At 38.8% G+C, this 24,754-nt stretch overlaps 1 protein-coding gene across 3 annotated transcripts; it reads right to left on the reverse strand.

Annotated features, from left to right (window-relative positions):
* Positions 1–502: 502 nt before the first annotated feature.
* Positions 503–22,955, reverse strand: smad2 (SMAD family member 2). 3 transcript variants are annotated; one of them, XM_072453624.1, is made up of 12 exons: positions 22,780–22,955; positions 22,538–22,644; positions 18,246–18,681; positions 11,551–11,640; positions 10,038–10,231; positions 9,002–9,136; positions 8,170–8,244; positions 7,964–8,017; positions 7,447–7,659; positions 5,491–5,628; positions 4,300–4,444; positions 503–3,192 (listed from the first exon to the last, which is right to left on the reverse strand). In XM_072453624.1, exons 3-12 carry the CDS (start codon positions 18,503–18,505, stop codon positions 3,069–3,071), a joined length of 1,428 nt encoding a protein of 475 aa, XP_072309725.1. In that variant the 5' UTR covers positions 18,506–18,681; positions 22,538–22,644; positions 22,780–22,955; the 3' UTR covers positions 503–3,068. The 3 variants fall into 3 exon arrangements, with proteins under 3 accessions (XP_072309725.1, XP_072309724.1, XP_072309726.1); XM_072453623.1 differs by lacking the exon at positions 22,538–22,644 and having other exon boundaries at positions 22,786–22,955; XM_072453625.1 differs by lacking the exons at positions 11,551–11,640; positions 22,538–22,644 and having other exon boundaries at positions 22,786–22,955.
* Positions 22,956–24,754: the final 1,799 nt, after the last annotated feature.

Here is a 24,754-nt window from a genome sequence, read left to right on the forward strand (position 1 = left end):
CCATGGAGATTTTATAGCTTTGCCTGAATGTTCCACAGAATCAGTATGACATTTAACAATTATAATCTGCATTACTCCTCTCCACAAATCTGACCTGTTATCTGGTCTGACAATGCATAAACCTATGGAGATAGATGGTTTTAAAAGAGACATTTTACTTAATCGAGCTTTCAACTACATTATATCAATACCTCATCATTTATTTTATCACAGTTGTACTTGGATTGATTCATGCATGTTTGAGTCATCCATTAAAGGCTTGAGTGCTCAGAAAATGTTGCACATTTCACCTGTGTTGGTGAAACTAAGTTACTAGTACTGTAGAAAAGGTTCAGTTGTTTAGGTTCTACAATGGAACACTCCTGGACGAATGATAGACTAAACCGATAAGTTATTTGTACTTACAGTAATTCAATCACATTATAAAGTTACTTCAAAAGGTAAAAATACTTAAATTACAGGTTACACAGTACACCATTAAAAGCACAATAACAAAGACATATTTGATTTAAAACAGCTTTATTAGTTACACTGTAAGATGTCAGAAGAGTGGTGAAAGTGAAGTTTGACAGGATGAAGACAGAAAACCTAAGATTGTCTAATAATGCAATATACAAAGTTGACAGTAAAAGAGAAAATGGATGCATGAAATGATATCGTCTACATCAACATCACTAAAGACATGACAAGAAGTTCTTTCCCCCAAAGTCACCCTTTTCAGAACAGCAGAATCCAGGGCGGATTTGGGCCACTTTGAGACAACAGAAAGATCAAATTAAAACAAAACTGAAAAGATAAAAGATGAGTCGGTTGGTCTTGTTGAAAAAACCTAGGCTACTTGGAGGTGGGCAACAATTATTCGATAACGGTGGAGTTACAGAGAGTGAATACATACAATACCCAATAACGCATTTCAGTCGCCTAAATATTGTGACACCTCCAGTTCCAAATCTCCATACAGTTTTATATAATCAATTAGATACGGCAATTCTTGAAATGCTGGAGTTTACTTTTCCTCCCCGGAACTACAAATATGATTGCGAAACTCATAAACATAACCCATCCACTTACAAATCTGCAGTTAGGAGAATTGTACATTTTAAAACAGATCCAGTAATTCATTCGAAATAGGCAAAAAGGTGAATGTCTTTACATGCGAGCCAACCGAGTGCGTGACCCGGAACGTGACAATATCCGTCCGAATAGGGTGTAGCCCGTCTGCAGTGTCATTTACATACAGTATAGGCGTATTTACATGTCAGATTCCATTTCAGCAACATCCATCATTGCTTGGATTGCCCGATAATGTTTTGTTTATGGCGATGCCAATGACAGCCCTGTGCGCATGTAAACACACTCCCCTGTTTCAATGCCAGAGCTGTTGAAATTTCTAATGCTTTGCCATACAAAACCCTTTTTTTTTTAATCCATCTTGCCAGCAAAAGGAATACGTTATATACACTAATAAAAGAGCTGATTCAAACCAAAGCAGCCACTTTGTAGCAGCCAAATCTAAATTGCACAACTGGGACATCTTAAGGCCAATTGCTCATCAAAGCACACACACTTCCTTTTTCAGTGGAAACGCGGAACAGTATAATGTTGTTTATTATTACTTCATCATGCTGCGACATTGTAAAACAGGCAATAACAACGGGCATATTCTAAAATACCGATTTCTACACAAAAGCAGGGAAATGTTAAATATATCTATATATGTAGAAAATATAAGAAAATACAAAGAATGTGTAAAGTAATATACTTTTGTGGTTTACCTAGCTTGTCGTTTAAAGCTTAAATACTTGAACGATTTGGGTAAGGAATCCTGAACATAACTCAACAAGCTCGTAATAGATTCGAGAAGAAAATCCAATTTAAACATTTCAAAACAGCATAAAAGCCAATTCGACGAGGGCACGTGCGTCAAAAAAAGAAAGAAAAAAGCATAGAATTCTTTCAGAAATTATGTATAAAAATATCTGAAATTAATCCTTTTATTGGGCTTCATAAACATTCCTCCCATTTCATATTTCTCAACACTGTATTTCTCATCAAGGCAACGTTCTTGTAACATTAGTACGGGTGCATATTTTGGGGGCAGTGCAATTACAGTATCGAAGCCGTTAAGAACGTCCGACGCAGCAGTCAAACTAGACGGCGTCGAGAAGAAAGCCTCGTTTTTCAGCGAAAGAGCAGATGTTCGAACAGACGACTACTGCGTGTGTTAGTTCAGGACTTCTAAAACATGTTGTGCCAATTAGGAATTTTTGAAGGTCTACACCACACGGTCCTTAATAATCAGAAAGGCTGTGCAAAAGAAAGTATAGTGCAATTTGTTGGGTCTCAAAAAACTAGAGAAATGGGGCCTTACAATTATTTATTTTTTTAGATGTTTGTGTCTAAAAAGCGCAAGTCAATCAACACACTCTGGTTTTCAATAGCACGTAGCTTATACATTCCAGTTATGTTTGCTGGTCAGCCACTCAAGAAGGCCTTTACACAATTTAACTCTCCAACTCCACCAACACTCCTGTCAACATCAGTCACTCGGGGGCACAGTGAGATTGGGCTGGTAAAGTCGTAGCGAAATATAATAAAAACAACTTAAAAATCATTGATAGATTGCGATTAGTTGGCTTTGGTTTTAAGAACACTATGAGGAAGAAAGAAAAAAAAGTGTTTTCTGCAAAAGAAATGTCTCGACAAACTGTATGGAATAATAACAAGGTGACAAGAGCCTATGAAGTATGTTGAGTGTTACATGCATAAATTACTGCCAAAATGGTTCCGTCCACACCTCTTTTTGTGTAGTGTTTTTGGAGCATCCAGTAAAAAGTTTGGTCCATTGTGACATCAATTAGTTTGGAACTTGTAAAGGTTGAATATGTCCAAGATGACTGGAATGTCAGGCTGACGTTTGGCCCACACTGATGTCCATTTATCCCGTCCATCCATCCAAAGATACATTGTCTTTGCCCCCCCACATTTTGGAGTGGATGGACTTGACAGAATTGTGTCTCTCTTTTTTTGACTTCCTGTTCACACGCGTCAGCATTTGATGGTTCAGTTTAAGACATACTGGAGCAGCGGACTGAGGGGGAACCCATTTGAGTCAACACCTTGTCCAACCACTGGAGGGGGCCGTTGAGATGGAGCTCGATCCAACAGGGCGTGCTGGTGACAGTTTGTCTTCTGTAGGAATGAAATACAAAACACGGCATGAATGCTAGTAAATAATGCAAACCACTCCGTGTACTGTACCGGGGATGGTACACAATACTGATACTACAGTCCCCGTTTGGTCAGAGGAACCACAGTTCTCCCTTGCTCTCATTCACACAGCAACACTGGTTGAAAGTGGGTCTAACAAACTAGTGTGGAACATTTAATTTCATTAACTTGGGTTTGGAAAACAAAAGTATTTTTCCCTTCATCCTACTCTATTTGAGCTCTGTAAATCATACACATAAAGTATGTGTATGATGAAGTACAAGGCTGGAACACAAAATAAAATTAACAATAAAACACAATTATACAGTGTTTTATGTTTTATTTTATGTTACTACTAACTAATGGGGAATTGAATTTTTCAGCTACAGCGTCCAAGTTCCGTAATTTCTCTTATGGATCAGTCATTTTAAATCTTTCCCAAAGTGTGGCCCTAGTTCCTACTCTGTGAATACGCTTCAAATGGAGACTGGAACAAAAGACACGAAAGAAAACGGAAAAAATAAAATTTCCTGCCATGTGAAAACCCCAATGAGACTACTTTTTAGCATTAAAAAAGGTCCACTAATAACTTTTTTGGAAGAGGGTCCGCCGTCTGTTTGTCTGTTTAGAACCCACCTGACGCTCTATGGAGGCGTCACTGCTTCACCTGGAATGCTCCACAGTTGGGCGTTTTTTATTGCTTTACTAATTCTCGTGTGAACCGCCTCTCCACAGATCTCACCTGTCACACTGACTGGTGACACTAATGTTTAAGATTCATGCCATATTGTTATCATTATATATATATTTTTTTTAATAGTTTTTATAAGAGCGTTTCTATAAGAGTGTTTTAACAAGTTATCTTTTTTTTCTTTTGTATTCACTTCTGTACCTACTTTTTGGAATTTCCCCATTGTGGGACAAATAAAAGGCTCATCTTAGCTTATATTGTGGAACATTCGAGGCAAAGTATCTCCATGGAGACGAGCAGAAACAAGAAATCCTTAATCAGCATTTGTTTCCCCATTGTGAAAGGAGACAGAAAAGTAATGGAAAGTGTGTAAAGTGTGTGTTGTGGTAGAGTCGCACCTGTATTCTGCGCCCCAGCCCTTGACAAAGCTCATTCTGATGGTGCACATCCTGGTCAGCTGGTACACGGCCTCAAAGCCCTGATTCACAGACTGGGCCAGGAGAGCGGCAAATTCTTGGTTATTGAAGATCTTCAAATTGCAGCCTATAAAAAAATGAAATAAAAACATAAGTCAAATTCATTTTCAGAGAGAAACGAGACATTGCAAACTGTCTTCAACGCCGACAATTCATTCGACTTTAAAATTATGTAGCTGGGACGTGTAACTCCCACAATGGAAACGATTGATGGACACCTCTGCAATGTGCTTTTGGTGGCAGCAAAAACGCACGTGGATGACAAGGACTGGACTGAAATAACAGGGCAAAAAATGGCCTTAAAAATGGCACAGAAAATATAATCTACTAGCAGTTTGAAACAGGAACTTCAAACTTTTACTTTTTAGTAAAACCACTACATATAAAAACTTATAAATTGCGTCGATTTCTTGTCAACAGAAGCCATTTAAATCACTTTCCTCATTTTGAGCGAATTTTACATGTTTATTTTTGTTTGCTCAAAGCAGAACATGAACTCAAAGCCAGGATGTCACCATGAATGTGCTAAAAATAACCTCTCGAAACCATTTGAAAAATAACCTTATAGTTTTTGGTCAAGTTCAGAACTGTAGTGGAAAACTTGTTATACCTGCTCGCAATTGCAGTGAAGTAAACGTAACAAGTCTCCACTGTTAAAATGACGTGTACAGATAGCTAAAGATTATTAAATACTTTTACTTCTGTACTTTGTTACTTCCCACCACTGGTAACTGATTGATGATTAGCCAGTAATAGTCTTCTTTACAACAGAGTGACTCCATGTGCGTAATGCCACACTAATGCTACATATCGCACTGTTTGTTTGGCCGTGACTGAAATGTTGAAAGTTAAGACTGGCACAGATGAGTCACTGTGTGTGGGAGTGGAGAAACACAAGCACATTGTGGATGACATCAGCGTTCCTCCTTTGCTCCTTCTCCGTCGCCACCGTGTAAAACAAACTCAATTCATCCACGTGCCCTGACGAATCGCACTTAACGCACGACCTTTTCGCTGTGCCAATTTGTTTAAACTCCCCGACAAAAGGCCTCTCGTTTATACATCGCAAATGTCGAGGTAAATGCAAGCAGGCAAATGCGTGTTCAAAAAAACCTGATGGTATCTTGCAAACAGTGGCCGGGTGCCAGCCGTATCGTTGGTTGCAGTTGGGGCTCTGAACAAAAATGGCACTGTCACTGAGGCACTCGGCAAAGACCTCTCCTCCGATGTAATACAACCGCACGCCGCGACCTGCAAGCAGAGACGTGCAGGGATCAAACTCGGCGGCCTGTCACAGTGAGAAGGTCAGCAGAAAAGGACACGGGCGAGACCATTGTAAAATGATTTGCATTCGCCTTGGTATTTGAATGGTTGGAATTTGTAAATCATGAAGGCTGCAAATTAGAGGAAAGACAATGTACAGGTGTCTCAATGGCATTTTTTGTGTGAAAACAGCAAACACTGAAGTTAAGTGTGTGACAATGGTGTTCGGAAATGCATAGAATTCCTGCATTAGTTCAGCAATAAAGTGTTTTTGTCTGTTCTCAAATGTTAACACTTGAGAATGTCGGGGCTGGAACTATTATTTTAGAAGTCGATTAGTCAGTGAGAATTTATTAGATTAGTCGACAGGTCAAATAATTTCTTGTACATTGAGGCTTTTTAAAAACATCCACTATATATGGTGAAAGTTTGTAAATCTGCCTTCAAAGTGCGATATTGATGAAAATCTGAAATAGTTTACTCTTTTTTTGACATTTACCAGTAATAATAATAAGTCACCATCTAAGTTATTAAAAAAAAAGGTCTTTTTGTTTGCGTTCAGTTCAAAAATTTAAAAGAAAATCACATGAAAAGCTTTGATATGTTGAAAGAATACTTTGAGAAATAGGACTTTTAAGCATTTACAAATAAGGAGTTATTATAACCAAGTATTAAACTAGCCAATGCCCACCATAGCCCTCTGACGGGAATATTTATTAAAGCTTATAAGCTTACAGAATTTTAAAAGAGACAATATCTAAATTATTACAAATGCTTTAACAACTTGGACAGCCACTCTACGAAATACATTAAAAAAATAAATAACAGGGTAATTTTATTTTGACTGAGGAAGAATGGGAAAATGTATGTTCATCACAGTGGAGATACACAAAATCACATGTTTGGAGAGAAGTGTGAAATGATTTTTCATAACACCATATCAACGTGGACATTATTCACAGAAAAATTTAGAATGTTGGAGAAACTGTGGGAGCCAGGAGGCAAACCATGTCCATGTATTTTGGAATGTCCTGTTGTTCGGCGCTATTGGGCTGAAATTAACAGACTATTTTGGGCATTGCCATTCTATTTGATTTAAGAACTATGTATTTGGGCCTAAAAGGATGACTCAAACTGCACCGACGATCAGGGACCAGACCGACATTATAACCAATATACGGAATATGGAGAGGAATACATTTGGACTTAATTTGAAATTGGACTAATTCGACCGACTTTGGAACAATTGGAACATTTATGATGGAGTTTTTCTGCCTTAGCTTTCATTTAAAATTTGTATGCCTTAATAGGGAAAGAAATCCCGCACACTGTCTTACTTGCAAATAAAAGTTTATTGGTAAAGAGGCAACGTTTCGGCAACTGGGCCTTCGTCAGGCAAATGACCACCACTTTACCACTTCTTTACCAATAAACTTTTATTTGCAAGTAAGACAGTGTGCGGGATTTCTTTCCCCATTACAGTTAGCGTCACGTACGCCTTTCTCCTATGCACCTGGCACAGAACCTGACGTGCGGAGCACCGTCTTGATATCAAATTTTCATGCCTTGAAATTTTCTTTAATATGTTCTCTGGTTTTGTTCAGCTTTTCTTTTTTGTTAATTGTTCTAAAACAACAAAATGACGAAAAAATACTTTTAATCACAATTAGTAGATTAAGCATTGCAGTCCTAGTGGAGTTTACATTTTGAACTGGATCTCGACATAGATGGAATCACAATTAGATTAACTTTCCTAAATGATGCAGCCTTGCCCTTTATAAATGCACAATTTGTTGGTGCGCGTACCTATGTGTCTCCTCGTCATTTCCACAGTTGCATTCCTGTTGACGTTGCTCAGGAGTCCTAAACAGAAGCGCTCAGAGTTCGAGGGGTCGGTGAAGCCGTCCACGGTCAGCGACGGCTGCGAGGCGTGAAATGTCTCTCCCACTCGCTGGTTGAGCTCGTAGTAGGCTATAGAGCACCAGAAAGCCGGCTCGCTGTAGGTGACTGGCTGAAGGTCTATGAATGAGGACAAGGACAAAGCAACTATTAGACTCTCGCCCCAGCATATTGGAAAAAGCAGCTCTTAGGGTCAAAATAAGACTGCCGTGTGCCATCTGCATTAAATTAAGAAGCGCATTTTTATCCTTTTAGTGAGGCTAGTGCGCTGTTAGCATGCTAGTTGTTGTGAAAATGCGTAAGGAAAGCAATTAATACGTTTGGACCGCTGCACACCACTGTTTAAAATTAACTTTAAGGCAGTAAAAATCAGGAACAACACCTATTAATTAAAAGCATGTTTGATTTTACATACTTTCCATACCTAGGGCGTGACTGACTGGAGATAAAGTACTTGGAGACAGTTCTGACGGAGAACCTGGAAGTAAGAAAACATGACATTATTAACAAGTTTGTTTAATGGGCTTTTAGTTGTGCAAAAAAAAAATCCAACTTAAACGTTAGTCACTAGCCGTACATTGGATTTTGTATGGTCTCAGTTTATCTGGTCGTACAACAATGTGCGCCTACCTGATTCCATACTTTGATTCATCTGCTGGTCACTGGTCTCTCCATCCTCACTTATGTATCCAGGTGGCGGAGTTTCTGCATACAATCAAGAGAAAACATTTCAGAACAAGTAGATTTTATTCTAAAAAGCAAAAGAAGACTACACTTTTGTCTGCTATAAATGCTGTGGTTATAAAAAGTCGTGGATGGTCATTTTTTTCTTGTTTTAGAACGTTCACAATAACGATCTAAAAGAAACAAGTCCGCTGAATTGCGGGTTGAAAACAGCAGCTACACAATGTTGCTGAAGCAGACACATATCGCCGTTTAATAAAAATTAAATATCTGAAAACGAAGTAAAGAGTGGTGGGCGTGTGTAGGGGGTAAAAGGTCCTGAATGCGGAAGGACGACGATTACTCAAACGTGAATCACTCCAATACAACGTCGAGAAGGGAAAACAAATTTACCTTGGTTAAAAGCTCTATAAAAAAGGGTCTACTTATGTACTCTGAAAAACACTTAACCAAAACCATTGCAGAATGTTCCCAGTAAGAAGCCAACCTTGCCATAATTTACCCAAAAGCTGCTCTGTCTATACAAAAGCTTTGAATGCTAATAGCGCAATTAGCATGTCTGGCTAGTTGTCTGCTTCTAAAACTTTGACTCGCCACCCTTGCACAAATAAAACAAAAACATCTCATTTGCATTTTGTTAGTTAATATTTTTGCAAGCGCCACACACAAGGTAGGTCATAGTTTGAGTTGTACTTTAAACATCCTGCCATAATGAAGCAATCAGACAAAGTACTATTAATAAACAGAAACTTCTCAAAACCCAAAGGGAATGTCTCACCTGGTATATAATTGTTGGGCGGGTCAATTCCAGCAGGAAAGTTAGTGTTTTCAGGGATAGAATTTGCAAAATCGTCTAAAGGAGGAAGCTCGGTCAGAATCTCTGTGTGGCGTGGCACCAACACTGGCGGCAGCACTGAAACCCAAACAAACGGTAAACACATTTACAAACTTTGCAGTATTAATTTTACATTGAAATATTCCCAGTTGAGGACCTATTATCATCTATTTGTCCATTACTATTCCATTATGCCCTGTTGAGCTACAAGCTACAACTTCCCGGTTAGATAAAATAAGTCTTACATGTTTAAAAAGACATATAAAATGCTAAATTTACATTTTTGAGCTTGTTCCAACATCTTCTGTTCACTACAACTGCGTGCCGAGACTAGGAAGGGAACCAAAAGTGTTTTTCTACCAAATCTGGATCTTACACTGTTGAGTGGTTGTGCCAGCTAGTGGCTGTAAGAGGAAATCACACCGTTTGGAGTGTTGGAAAAGGCCAAAGATCTCATGGTGATTTTGTTAGTCGTTTATTTTCCTTTTTAGTTCCAAAACCTGAGATTCCAAACTATAAGTACCCAAGAGCATATTTAAAAGCCAATAACAATAGAAATAGAGAATCATATCCTGCTTTGACAACTTTCAAATTTCATTGCCATTAAAAATAAAAAAATGGTGGTGGATTTAAGAATTTTGAACTATTTTCATGAGAGTTAGAGAAGACAACCTCGCCAACAAGATGAATGAACCAAGTATTACTGAGGACAAATACAACTCCAGGTTTGTTTTTGATGCAGGAACAATGTCATACGTAACGTCTTATGTAATAATAGAACGGTATCCAATTGAAAGAGTTTGTTCCATATCTGAACACACACGTTTACACAAACGCAGCTAGCTTCAAAAAAAGAAAAGACTAAAGCAAGAACAAAGTCAATGTCGCCCGGATCAATGACTACAGCCTTCACGGGGGGGACACCTTGAGGGACTAAGCCGGCGGTGTTTTATAGAGCACTCGTCTGGAGGATAATTACCAGGCGTCTCCACTCTCTGGTAATGGTAGGGGTTGACGCACACTTCGTCCTTCTTCAGGTTGAAGGCGTACTGGCAGGCGTCGATGGCCCGCAGCTCGTGGTGGCTGTGCAGGTCGGGCCATCTCCACAGGCGGCAGTAGATGACATGGGGCAGGCCTTTACGGTGCGACACCTGGAGGCGGCCGTCCAGAGATCTGCCGGAGAAAGGGTCGCGAGTGAGAGGCGGTTGGGCTTCACGTGGGGACTATTCGCTTAAATCCGTAGGCGTGGTTATTCAGGACGCAATATAAATCGTAAGAACTCAAAATTGTATTGTTACAATTCTTGCCATTTTAGAAGCAAAGTCAATCAAAGAGGTAAACCTGAGCGTAAACAAAGATGATCCGTTTAGGTCAAATTAACTTTCATTGAGCATTCAGAAAGTTTCATTTCATAAAGCTGGTAATATACTACACATGAATAGTGATATATGAAGACAATATAAATAAGGAAATTAAGGATTTCACGGTTGTTTGGTCGCGATGCAAACAATGGCGAACAATCCTTAAATCGCAATATTTTTTCTCAAAATAATCAGAACTGAACATAATTTGATAATTTGATATTTTAATATTATTCCCCAGTTTCAAGTCAGAGAGTTTAGGACTGTTGATCCAGAATGTTTTAGCGCTTTTTTCATCATGACAAACAGATTTGGTGAATATAACATAGCAACCATTAATAATCTTCACTTTTTCTATATTTAATTATTCATTAACAAAGCCTAAAATGTGCACCATGTAACTTTGCTGGCAGAAATTAAATTATTTGGCCTGGAATGTTCCACAGTAGGGTATTAAACATATCCATCTTCATGGGAATAAGCAGGTGATGCCACCAGGCCAAGTTACAGGTCAGATCAGTGGAGAGGCAAGCCTGCATGTTTTTCAAGGTATTTTTTTTTTTTTATGACAGCTGTAGTGGAATAAATGCATGGTAAACAACTTTCCTCCCCGTACTGTGAAACATGTCTGGAAAAACAATACAATCACTATGGAGACAAACACCAGGAAAGTGACATAGTGCCCCTTTAACCAAACTGGTCCTTTTTAATAATATGATGTTTTTCTTTCAAACGACCAGTCAAGACAAAGCTCTTAGATTTTGGTCATGACGGAAACAGCTTTGGTATTTATTTATGAACTGGACAATAGAACAAATCGACTTTGACTCTAGAATAAATGTTTGTTGTTTTAAGAGCCAAATGTTTGTTTTATATGTACAGCACCTTAGAAACCATCTTGTTTATAAAATGTGCTACAAATAAAGTTGGATTTGATGTTTTACGAGCATGTCATTTAGTAAGACCTACTTTTGGTGTATTTTATGTGGTGAACTTAGTCTGAATTACACACAATAGTGCAAAGGATGTCTCTTGTATTCACACAGGTTAGTAATTTAAATAAACTAGAGATACATGAATAGTCGGGTCAAGGAGAGGGTTAGATGGGGGAGCTTGTGAGGATGCATTCACCTGCCGTGGTCCTGGTATCCGTACATGCCTGAAGACTCCCACTGCTCTATCGTGTGGCCTGAGCCTAGACCCCAAAGATCTGAGCAATTGCTATGGAGGACAGACACACAAGAACAACACACACATACAGTGCAAAAGGATCAAAAATAAAAGCAAACAGATGGCAAACATGGTATGAGTCAGTAGTCAAATAAATAATCTTATTCAAATGAAAGGAGACACTGCCCTGAAAACTGAAAAAAGGACACTGCCCACAAACTGAAAAAAGGTTTGATCATGAGAGCTCTAACAAACACAGAACGTACATGAAGAATCAGACAATGCAAAAGATTAAACCAGATTAAACGCTTTGTTCTCAAATCTGATCTTAGCATCACTGTTTAATAGGGCTGAAGGCTTTTAGTCGTTTAGTCGTGTTTTAGTTAACCAATTATTTTATTGAGGATTTCTAGAGACTTCAGCAAAGGGAATATTTGGTAGTTTCAATAATTACTCTGTTTTGAAACTGACTTTTTAACTTCTGTTCCATGGCATATGCGCTTGTTCTGCCACTCAAAACCAGGAGCAACGTCATTTTTAAAAAGGTGTTTTTAAACACAAAACAGTACTATACAATATATTGGTCTATACTTTCTCTACAGGTTAATTTGAAGAGTTTAAATCGGCAGAACTAATGGGGATTAATGAATGACCCAAATGATTGTGATTATAATATTTGGCATAATCGGGCGGCCCAATTCTTCTTGTCGGTGCACTTTGGGTCAAATTATAAAGAGTGAGTTTCTGTCAATTGTACATTCCCTTTTAGTCGACACATTGATAGACTGGAAATTCTTGGTCGGCTAAATACTAAAGCCCTGTGCATGTTTTAATAATGTTGCAATGAACTTAAACAATTTCAGTTCTCAGTTTCTCACTAGTCATCGGCCTCATCCTTGAAGAGCACCCGTTTAATGCATTTTTAATTAACATTTTGAAGGCCCTTTGAAGCACACACACACACACACACACACACACACACACACACACACACACACACACACACACACACACACACACACACACACACACACACACACACACACACACACACACACACACACACACACACACACACACACACACACACACACACACACACACACACACACACACACACACACACACACACACACACACACACACACACACACACACACACACACACACACACACACACACACACACACACACACACACACACACACACACACACACACACACACACACACACACACACACACACACACACACACACACACACACACACACACACACACACACACACACACACACACACACACACACACACACACACACACACACACACACACACACACACACACACACACACACACACACACACACACACACACACACACACACACACACACACACACACACACACACACACACACACACACACACACACACACACTGAATACGTCTTTGAATTAAAAAGTACCAGACTGTATAGTTTTACCACTTTAAAAAACATTTATCTGAACGTTTAAATACAGTATTGTACAGTACTCTTGCATTGTCTTTATACAAACACATTAAATAATCTATGAACTGTCATAACGTTTTCACTGCAGTCATTGATGGGGGGGGAACACATGTTACATCGAATATGCATGTAAATAGCATGAGAAGAAATCAAAAACACAAATGTATTGACATGACAACACAATGAATGAGTGCTTTTGTTCCTTCCCGTGTTTTGTAAAGGGTGCAGTGTGTCTTTTATCTGAACACTTATCGCCTACGCACTCAGAAGGACCACTACTACCGGCCGCTGCAAATACTATCTCGAGATACAGCTGATGACTTCCTCTGCTTCTCAAAAGGTCACACGCATCTCTGAAAGAAGACCGCTATTCAAAATCAACCAGGGCTGCGCGATATGAGAAGAACAAGCCATTTTCAATTACTACATTGAATGTTTTGTACAAGGTCCAACCAAGCTGAAATTCTACCTTCTTCATCTTTCTCTCCATGTTTGTATGCTACGTTTGGATGGATACTTTTGATAATTACAACCAAAATGCGACATCCCACTTCATTTAAGACCATTGAGCTGTGACATAAAACTCCTGAAATGAAAACAATAGATGGATATATTTGGACTGTTCTTCCACATGTTTTTGCTGACAGAACCATAATTATAAAATTTGAAAATGAACATGTATTCAAAAGACACCGGGACAAATGAGACAAAATACTGAACGACAAATGCCATTACTTTGTTTGAATGTTTTAGGACTTTTACTCTACTCTTACACTAAAGAAATCGCTCATCTTGTGTATAGCCTTGGTATATTTGAAGCATCTAGACATTTTTACTACTTTAATTATTTAACATTTTTGGTTACCACTTTTTTTTATACTTTTAATTTCGGCGCGTGAACAACTGTGTCAAAGCAATTTCCCTTAGACTTAGACACAGTTTATGGATCCCAAAGTTTAAAAAGGAAAGGACTGACATGCACTTTAAATATTTTTTCTAATTCCTCAGAAAAAGCCTGCACATTCAGAAATGACTTCTGGACTTCTGGATAAAAGCCGAATCATCTTCATTTTCAAAAACAGTGTCCCGATGACTACACATGAATCCTTTTCTACGAAGGAACACTCCTGGACGAAGGAGGGATTACCCAGACATTTACTCTCAAAAGGATGTTGACATGAAATGATTGTAAATGTGCAAAACAAAGTCCAACACTGATCGTTGGTTCAGCCTCCCGATAAACGTAACAATAATACTACCACATATTGCGTATGTTTTACAATGACTGCCGTAAGTTGGTCACGGGTCGACGGAGTTGAACCACTTCCACACCGCTGACTCAAAACCACAACGACATGTCTTATCAGCATCTTTAGTCTGCACAATAATCTTTCCTCTTTTATTTCCAAAACAATAATGGAACCGTAGTGAGTCAAAAAAACTAAAACTTCTTATCCCGTTTGAGGTCACTGTACTTTCCGCCACAGTTTCCCAGGCTTACTGTGTGTGCCACTGTCAATAGATACAGATACCTCGCTCAGGTCCTTGGACATGGACAACCTCTTCCCAAAAGGCCCACGCAGTTTATCTCCAGACAAGAATTATCAGGCTTACTTTTGTCCTCTGAAGTAGCCAGGAATGTTAAAGAAGTGTGGAATGACGGCTACAAGAAACGTTCAAGCATTACCAGGCCATGTCCCACTATTCTTGTGCTATATACGTCTAAAATGTGAATCCTAAACAGAAAGAAAAGTATCTTGATGGGATTTTTCTGCGAATCGTTTTGCCATTTGTGTTCAAAGTTCACATTTTAAAAACACGTCCAGGGGCAATAACATGTGAGACGGATTTATAAACTCTGAACTGTTACAAGAACATGACCGTTTCAGATTTACTTGAACTATTGCAGTTGTTGGGATTTGCAAATTGTGACCGTTCAAATTGGGATTCTGACTGGATTGCGATGCAGCTTGAGGCAATTAAATCGTTTTACTGCTGTTGGTCATTTGCATATCAGTCAAATACAAATCGTTTTAAGCTGTATAAAATCGTCTGGGGGGAGATAACATTAGCTTCTGCACTTGTAAAGTTGTTTCTCACCAGTGTTTTAGCCAGTGCATTTATTGAAAAAAAATCTTCTAAAATGAAAGTTAAGTTAACAATCTAATCTAAAACGTTAACTTATCATTGAGAGAGAGAGGGTTCATTTCAGCTGGACTGCATGTTTTGTACCCACAGTGAGGCGTAGACAATAAAAGACGTACAGTAATCGTAGTTAATGGCTAAACTCAAGCTGAATTCCCTTGAAAGCATGTTTGAATAAGCTCGCATTTCCACAGAGGAAAGCCTGTTGCTTCATACGTTAGTGACGCAATTTGTTTAAAAAGGTTGATGCAATAGAAAACCACGTATAGTATAGAGAGAACAATATTACACAACTAAATTTGTATCCAATACAATCAGTGGAAACAAAAATGTACATGATTTAATTTAGTCAATTGTCGCAAAACTTGAGAAAAAAAAAAGAGGGTTGGAATTAAGAAAACCCTGAATAAGATCCATATGTTTTACGATTTTCTTGAATTTCTTAATCAGTAATTGCAATAAGACAATAATGCCATACCAATAGATGTGCGTTACATGTTTGGTTTTTTTAGCAGCAAGTAATGGAAATGACTAATTTGAGGCTTTGTTATTGCAGTCGAAGAAACTCAAAGTTGTATGAATCCCCAATATGCAGTTTCAGTAAAAAAAAGAAAAAAAAAGAATAGAAGATGACAGTTGGACCGCTAAAACCGGGTGAAAGATTTGATTGTGGGGAAGATCTTTAGTCCTGGTGGCTCAAAAAATGCGAGTCGTAGGTCTCATAGTCAAAAAGGGGACAACGATTAAACTTTAGAAACCGTTGCACGACCAAAGACGAGCTGCAATTCAAACAAAATGCGTGCGATATTTTGTAATCTTGGTAGCGGAGTGAGCCCTCCTCTCACTGCGTCTGTGATCAATCTAACACGAACGCAGTCAAAGTAAGAAGAAGAGCTCCGCCGTGAACCAGAGGACACATTCCCCCATTTCGTTTTCATTTACCAGTTTGGCCGTTTGATTGAATGACCGTGTGAACAGTGTACAATTTAAACCCTCACGTCATGCATTTCTGTCGATAAATGCCGCAGTGACGTCCATGAATCTCGAAGAATGATGAAAAGAATCGTTCACCGGCCTTTTGATAAACAATAGTGAAAGCTAACACAATCTTCAGAGAGCTAGCTTGCTTTGATTGACGGTCCTGAGTCTTCTTTCGGTTTGGTCACGATAAGGTTTCACCACGTCTAATAATCCAGGACACGGGGACGGCAGAAACACTCAAGTGGAAGTGTTCAATCAGAACCATAACCGTTTAAGCCAAGAGAAGAGCATAGAGAAGAGATTCTTGTATTATGTAAAGATTGTATTATAGAGACTGGCTGAAGGTTATGAGATTATGAAAAAGCCAACAACTCACCATTTTATCTTCAAGCACGTAAACCGAAATGTTTGCCAATCTTATAACGTCATTGATAAGCCGTGCAAACAGTAGAAAAGGGGTTCTCGTAAGTGTGTTTAATACCCTTTATTATAGTCAATGAACATCTGCTTCCTCTACTGCGGTTTCTGTTCTTCCCGAGAACCCTCAAACCATGACCGAATGTGGAAGTCACTCCAACATTACACAATAAATACTTTTTGCAAAACCTACCAGTGCAATATTGCCCTGATTTCACTTTTCTAAATGTTCTGCCAAGATATTCTCTTTAGTTAAAAGTTTAGTTCTGACTTTGCTAAGACTAAAACTGATGTAAATCTTTGTTGTGGAAAAGGTGCATCTCGTTCTTAGTAAATTAATGTCTTGTGAATCTTTATTTACGATAAAGGAGGTGTCACAACATTTCCTGTGGCCCATTTTCAACACAAAACAAAAAAGTCTATCCTCTTCCTTTTCAGATTTCAACTTAACAAAGATGATCAAATGGTGTATAGTTACATCAAGAGGTTTGTGTTCAATCTTCAGTCAGCAAAAACATGTGGTCTGGAGCTGAATTCAGTCCTCCAGATGACTTTTTGGCCTGACTAAAGCATTGTATTGTTAATGTTCAGGAAATTAATCCTGATTGTATTTCATTTTGTCTTAATATAAGCAGATAAAGACCATCAAAATCATGATTTACGAGAGAGATAAAATGAACTTTTTTGTCATGTCGCCCAGCCTCTACAATCAGAACAATGAGGCAAAATATTTAACTAAAACATCTGCTATTCATAACAGGTACATTTTAGTCACTGGTAAAACATTCAGCTTTAAAAATACAATCGCAAGTAGGGCTGTAACAAGGATTATTTCTGCTAATCGATGAATTTAGCGACTTTGCTTTTGATGAAATGATTTGTTGTTTAAAAAAAGTTTTACTGAATTTGACCCAAACTAAGCTACAGTGACACCCCTCTGCGTTTATATAGAGTAAAGTACATATTTTTTAATTATTATTTGTTCATGTTTCCCATGTCTTTTTGAAGTAATTCCTGCCCTTTCTTCACGCATCACATCGAATGATTTGAAGTCTGTGTAGAGCCAAGAAAACTATTATTCAATGACTAAACTAGTGACAATTAACTTAATTGATCAGTTGCGATTATTCAAATTGAAACCAAACACAGAAGTCACTTTTAATATTCCTGGAATTTCTATATTGGATATTCAAATAGGCATCTCCAAACTAGTGCTGTAACGATACAATATTATCACAATAATCATTTCACCGTACGATATTTATTACGATATTGTAGAAATGCTACTTTTTCCCTTTAAAAATACCTTGACAAGCGTTTGAGCGAATCATTAGTCCAAATAATTTAGACATAAAAGTGCATTCATTTCTTTGCGTTGTCTACCCTGAACTGTAGCAAAGGATCATGGTCCATGTAGTTCCTTATGTTTTTAGCTGTGGCTGCAACAAAACAATGAACGTAACCAAAATATTGATATATCTGATATACTGTGAGACTTTTTACGATATTTATTGTTGTGTTTGTTTGTTTTGCTTTTCAACATAACTGCAGGGGAAAAGGCTCCATTATCCCAAAAAAACTTTTTTTTTTTCGGCGGACTCACCTGGGAATAGTCACACATTTGGTGTTGCTGTTCTGCGTGCTGATGGCCTTCTCCAGTTCGTCCAGCTGCCCGGTCTTCTTCAGCTTCTTCACCAGGCTCTTGACGGCCTTCTCGCACCACTTCTCCTCCTGCCCGCCGCCGTTCTGCTCCCCCACGCCGCCGATGCCCCCGCTCCCCGCGCCGCCCGTCCCGCTCGGGCTCTTCTTCCACCCGAGGAGGCGCTTCACCACCGGCGGCGTAAAAGGCAGGATGGAAGACATGGTGGCGTGCCGTGTGATGTGCGAGACCTTTGGAAGTGTGGTATAGGTCGCAGATGGAAAAGTGTTGGCGTCTGTGAGCTAATACACAGTGTCTATGATGCGCAAGCACTGAAACTTAAGGCATTTGTCCTCGGCTGTCTCATGTGGAACGCAACTGGGAGCTGGGTCAATCAAACCTAGACGGAAGAGAAAAGAGAAAATCAAAAGAACTGAATTACAAGTAGCAAAACATGGACATTTGATGATATTTGACAATAAGACAGACAGAGCATAGAGAATTATCGTCTGAATTGCGCATCATTACCTACGACTTGAATTAAACTGTGAAACTCAATAATTTGCCCAGTCTCAGGTTGTCTAAGTCGAGGTCCAGATACTAAAATAAGTAAGTAAGTAAAGTTTGGATAGACTTAGGCCACAACGTGCTTCACAGAAGTAAATACATTAAAAGTAAAAAAACAGAAAAGTTTACATTAATAGAATAACACATTTAGTCATAGTGGCCCTGAGCCTTTGGAGGCGGGAAGGTTTGCTCAAAGGAAGATTTTCAGCAGTTTTCCCAAAGAGTCTAGTCTACAGTACTGAAAGAACACAGGTTTAGGACTCTAATCCCGTTCTAAAGCACGTCTGAGGAACCATCAACAGATTTTGGCTATGACAAACTTTCTAGAGCCGATACTGGGGAAACATTGTATTGATACTGGGGAAACATTGTTTAAATAATTCTTCTGTCACTTTGTGGGGCCCTTTCCTTGTTCAAAAAGTACTATACTTTTAAACCCATGACTATGATCAAATTTCCTGAATAGTTAGATCTTAAATTCTATTCTTGGTCGACTAATGAAAAGCTCTGCGACGACTAAAAAGGGGTCTGGGAAGAACTCTCAAAACTATTAATTATCTATGTATGGAACTGTCCCAAACTGCACCCGAAATACAACAACTATTTAACGTACTTTCCGGACTATAAGTCGCACCTTTTTTCATAGTTTTGGCCGGCGTGCGACTTATACTTATTATACTTATACACTAATACTCCAAAGCAACTTGGATGTGATATTATTTGTCATTTTTACACTTGCCTCTGCATTTCATACTCCAGTGCAACTTATTATTATGTTTTTTTCTTCTCGATTATGCATTTTTTGCCTGGTGCGACTTATAGTCCGGAAAATACGGTATACGGAAAAGTACTAAGAAACTATATTCCTATGTAAAACGACAGATCAAACTCATAGATCCCTCCCGAATCTTCTGCTAACTCACTGCATGCCTTCTACCTTTTGGCGTTGCACCATATTAATCCTTATAATGTAAATAAAAAGATTAATCGACAAATATAAATGTTGTGCGACTAAAACACCATTGCCATTAATTAATCGTCTAAACGACCAAGGACCTACAGCGCCAATATGAATTTATAAAGTAACTAAATCAGAATTTGTATCATTTACGACAACACTAGTGCAGTCATTCAAGAATTACCCGTATTTTCCGGAGTATAAGTCGCACCAGCCAAAAAATGCATAATACAGAAGGAAAAAAAAAACATACTGGAGTATGAAATGCAGTTGCAAGTGTGAAATTAACAAATAATAATCACATAGTCGCTCTGGAGTATAAATATGAGTCGCACCCCGGCCAAAACTATGAAAAAAGGTGCGACTTATAGTCCGGAAAATACGGTATATGTTAAATGCCAATTTTATTTTTTTGAAAAAATATGGCGGGGGTGAATTTAGGTGACATGGATGAAGAACAGAGTCTAACTATAGAATTTACAATATATTTGGCACCCCTTTGTATTCATACCAGATAAAGTAGAAGTAAAACAACTAAAACACGCAAACGATATTGAATAAGCCTGAATAAGCCTGACGCTCACGGAGTCCGACAAAGCGCGACTTCCTATTAAGCAGATTTGGCAACGCTTTCAACAACTGCTGCGATTGAGTAAACCCTCCACGCGCACGTCCACTTTAACACCGCTCCTTTAAACTTCTTTTTGAGATCAATGTTTCTGTCTGAGAGACTCCGGAGTGAGCGCAAACACAGGAAGTTATCTACAAACATGAAAATTAAATAACATTAGGCAGCGCTCCTGGAAGATATTTGTGGGGAGGTAAGTGCTATGGCCCGGTGATCGATGAGTCTTAAAACCACTGATACCGTCTTTATCTGGAGGGAAGGCCACTCTGGAAGTCCAAGCTTTTTCCAAGAATTCATTTGCCTGGCTTAACCCTTGGACTGCTTCCTGCTTACTTAAAAAAGGTGCGAGACTACGGAAAAAGACCAAAGCATGACTAAAATAATTAACATCACACTTCATTTTGGCTGCGTTGTGGTGTAACCGACTACAAAAGCTGAACTAAAGACCTTCTGGGATTTAATTAAAGGCTCTGTAGGAGTAGGCTCACAATAAGTACAGGCCTGTCACAGTTCGGGTTGTAAAAGTATCGAACATCAGATACTAATAAGATAAATAAACTAGAGTGATGAAACTACATTAGGGATGCAACCAACGATTATTTTGGTAATCGATTAATCTAGTGGTGATTATCTTATCTTATCCTTTGGATTGAGCAATTAGTTGTTTGAATCGCAAAAGGCCGAGGAATATGAGACTTTATACCAGATTTGACAGAGATTTAAAGATTTAGGACATCCTGATGTAGAAGTTACAGAAAAAATACTTCTTTCCATCAAAAACACTAACATCACATGTTTCCGGTGTAATTTTGTTTGTCCGATCCTTAAATAAAACCTCTTCTCTCAGCTCATGGCACGTTTTCAATATTGTGCATAGTCCACCAAAGGATAATTTGATTACTAAATAAGTAGACATTTTTTCAATAATTTGTTGCAATTAAATCTATTAACCTAAACATGATAATCATTTGAACAAGAATTGATGGGGGAATATAATTATATCTACAAATATTACATATCTTGAACAGTTTTAGACTGAGCTGAAGCTTTAAAATCGGAACAAATAAAAGACAGTAATAAATCTATAATCGAGATTTGAGCCCATTCCTTCGAACCCGAAATACTTTCGACAATAATAGCCACGATAATTATTATACAAGGGTTTTAAAGTGGTATTTCTGCACTTTTATGGTCCATGCCACATTTTGGGCGACACATGAACCCTGCCCACGACATTTTAAGTACATTTAGAATGTTTCTGATGCTTTGTCAAAAATAGTGTCTGAATGAAATCAAGACAATGCATAAAAAATGATGTGATATTATTCGTTGTCAATATTACCCAGCCCTTCATCGACTTAGACTGGAGCAATGTTGTTTTACGCTCAATATTTATGGTGTGTATCTTTGCTTTGCACAAACACGACACACTTTGTGTTCATTTTTGATAATACATTACTCATAAATTATACTTCAAACCAACTACAAGTACTTAGGCGTTCTATTTTGTATATTTCAGTTCGTGATTTTTATGATATAGTTTATTTAGAATGGTTTACATAGATGTTTGGGCATAAAAGTAGTTTCAATACTATAATCTAATTTGACATTTCCAAGAACAATATCACTTCATATAATTTGTTATTGTGACAGCCCTAAATAAGCATGATCAAAACAATAAAAAGTATAACATGAAGACTACAGCTGTGGTTGATCCCATTACATTAACAAACAAAGACTGCATTTGTGGAAGTAGGAGGAAGAGGAAGAGGAAGAAGAAGATCTTGTGGATATGGAAGCAGCAGAAGAAGAAGAAAGGAAAACCACACACAAAACGTGCTGATAAGGCTCCACTGCATGTGTGCACTGGTTTTTAATGCTGACTGGGACTTTCAGGGCCTTGTGAGCAAATCTTAGACATTTGTTTAGTCTGCAGTGCGTGCTTTTTGTGTGAGAACCTGCATGTTTGGGTTTGCTCTGGCTGCACACATCGCTAACGTTCACATACGCTATGAAAGGGCTAAAGGCTACAGCAGCAGCAGCAGCGCTTTGGACCAACATCCCTCCAAACAATAGATGGAACTGCACCGGGCTCTAACTAACCACAAAGGGCTTGTATTCAGCTGTAACCGTGTGTGAACGGCACTCTCCGCTGCACAAATCCCGGGCTCTTTTGTCTCCAAATGACTGATTCCCCAAACCTTCCTCCCCTCGCATCTCAAACGAGCACGAAAAATCCGCTAGCGCGCAAAGCAAGCTTGCTACTTTGTGTCACAGACAAATAAACAGGTCGGATGCATGTTTTGTCGCGCAAAAAGCAGGTCACGCGCTGGATAAAACAGGACGCTTACCCGCTGAAACGGTCCACAGACGCAAAGTGTCGCTCATGTGCCCGTCAGAAAGGCCGCGGGACTCATGATAAAGGCGTTTAAAGAGACTTTTCGGGGTATATTCCTCCACAGAGCCGCCGGGATGATGGCCCCTCATTCAATGCTCAACCAAACGTGTATCATGGCTTCACTCAAAACATAAACCAGGCGCCTAGGCCCCGCCCCCGCGCGCTCCTATTGGCTGCGCGGCTCCACTCGCTGGGTAACCTGTTGCCAGGCCATCGTGCTATTGGTCAAAACAAGTGTCAGTCATCTATTGTTGCGCGGAGCACGAAGGTATGTCGCCGATGTGCGGAGCTGGTACCTTGATTGTCCTCTTCAAATTACATAACAATCTCACAAAGGACAATATACAAATACTTCCAACTGTTCAGTCCAGTTTAGAAGATGCCTATCAATTTTAATAGACTCAAGCCTCAATTTGAGGTCTTTAGGAATGGCATGATCTATTTGGACCAAATGTTGTAGTGGAGCCAGGCATGAGCTCACTAGTACAGGAGCAGCATGTGTCCTATGAAAATAGGCTAGAGTAGGTATGGGCTAATAATAGGGTCCAATAATGCAACAAATAAAAATTGGCTTGAGTAAACGTAAATGTTTTCAGTCCCCCTAACCAGGCAAATCCTTTTTTTCCTTTTTTTTGTAGGCTAGTTGGCTATATTACTAATTATATAGGTTATATAGATATATTATAATATATATTCTTGCGTATTTATGTCGCTGTCCAAAATCTTCCAAAACAAGCTTAAGGATGTAACATTTACTACAAAGAACATTTGAATCCATACATTTTTCAATATCACCTTATTTTATTTTTATTTCAGGTTCCCCCTGACGTGCCCTCACATGCCCCTGGGCATCAGTGCACCCCTGGTTGAGAAACACTGGAGCAGTCTATCATCCACTTGTACAGGTTTGTCTGGACACAGTCAATGCAAATATATTGGTCAGAACAATAATGCAAATCCAAACATTTCCGGTCTTTCTTTACGCAGTTAAAGTCGCGATGAGCTCCAACAGCATTTGCTTCATGGAGATTATAAAGACGCTATCGATGCAGAGAGGTGGATGCTGCGCAAACTGTGTGCCTCACCTGGGATCTGTTGCCAGTAGTGAGCAGCAGCCTCGACATGGATGCACAGCAGAGTTAAGGATGCACCACAGAAAAAGAACACAAATCACATCAGAGAGTCAAGTTTTACAACTTCAACGCACCTGAGAACCTGTCACGCTTTTCTTCTTGGATCACAATCATTGTTTGTAAGTACCGATATTATTTTGACAATTTGATTTCATAAAGATGTAAGGTAGGATTCAAACTGGGCTGTTCATAGCGTAAATACCAGAGACATAGGAAGAAGTAAAAGCATAAAAAAGTATTAAAATTTCATATAAATTTAAGTATCCATATATGTATGCATATATTTATCTATCTATGTTTCTATTGACGTACAAGTGTAGGGTTAAATAATAATAGTCCTGTATACATTCTGTGTATACATTAGGCCATTATTAAAGACTGTAAGGTTGTTGTCTTAGCAGCCTACACTAAGTTAATAACAGTTGTACACATGCAATGAACAAAATAGGCTGCTTTCATATGTGTGCCACTGTATCTTTGGGGGGTTTATTTGCTGAGGGCTGTGGTGTGGATGCCAAGAGGAGATAATAAGCCCCTGTGGACTATCACCAAGGAGACAAATCCTCCCTAGGGTTGACTGTGCTTTGTCGTAATGCTAGTCTATAATTTTTCCTAGTGGTTCTCATGATGTGGTGGACTTTTTTGGCGGCACTCTCATTTACAGTTTCAGTTCTATCTGTTTAATCAGCATTCATTTAGATTCTGGCTAGTTTTAGGGGTGTTCTTGGTTAGGCCTTGTTTAGTCTTGGTCTGGTCCTGATTTGGTTCTGATACAAGGCTTTAAAAGGG

This window comes from Eucyclogobius newberryi, unplaced genomic scaffold, assembly GCF_026437365.1.
Source record: "Eucyclogobius newberryi isolate DKJ021-1_F unplaced genomic scaffold, fEucNew1.0.hap1 SCAF_2, whole genome shotgun sequence".
NCBI classification, from domain to species: Eukaryota; Metazoa; Chordata; class Actinopteri; order Gobiiformes; family Gobiidae; genus Eucyclogobius; species Eucyclogobius newberryi.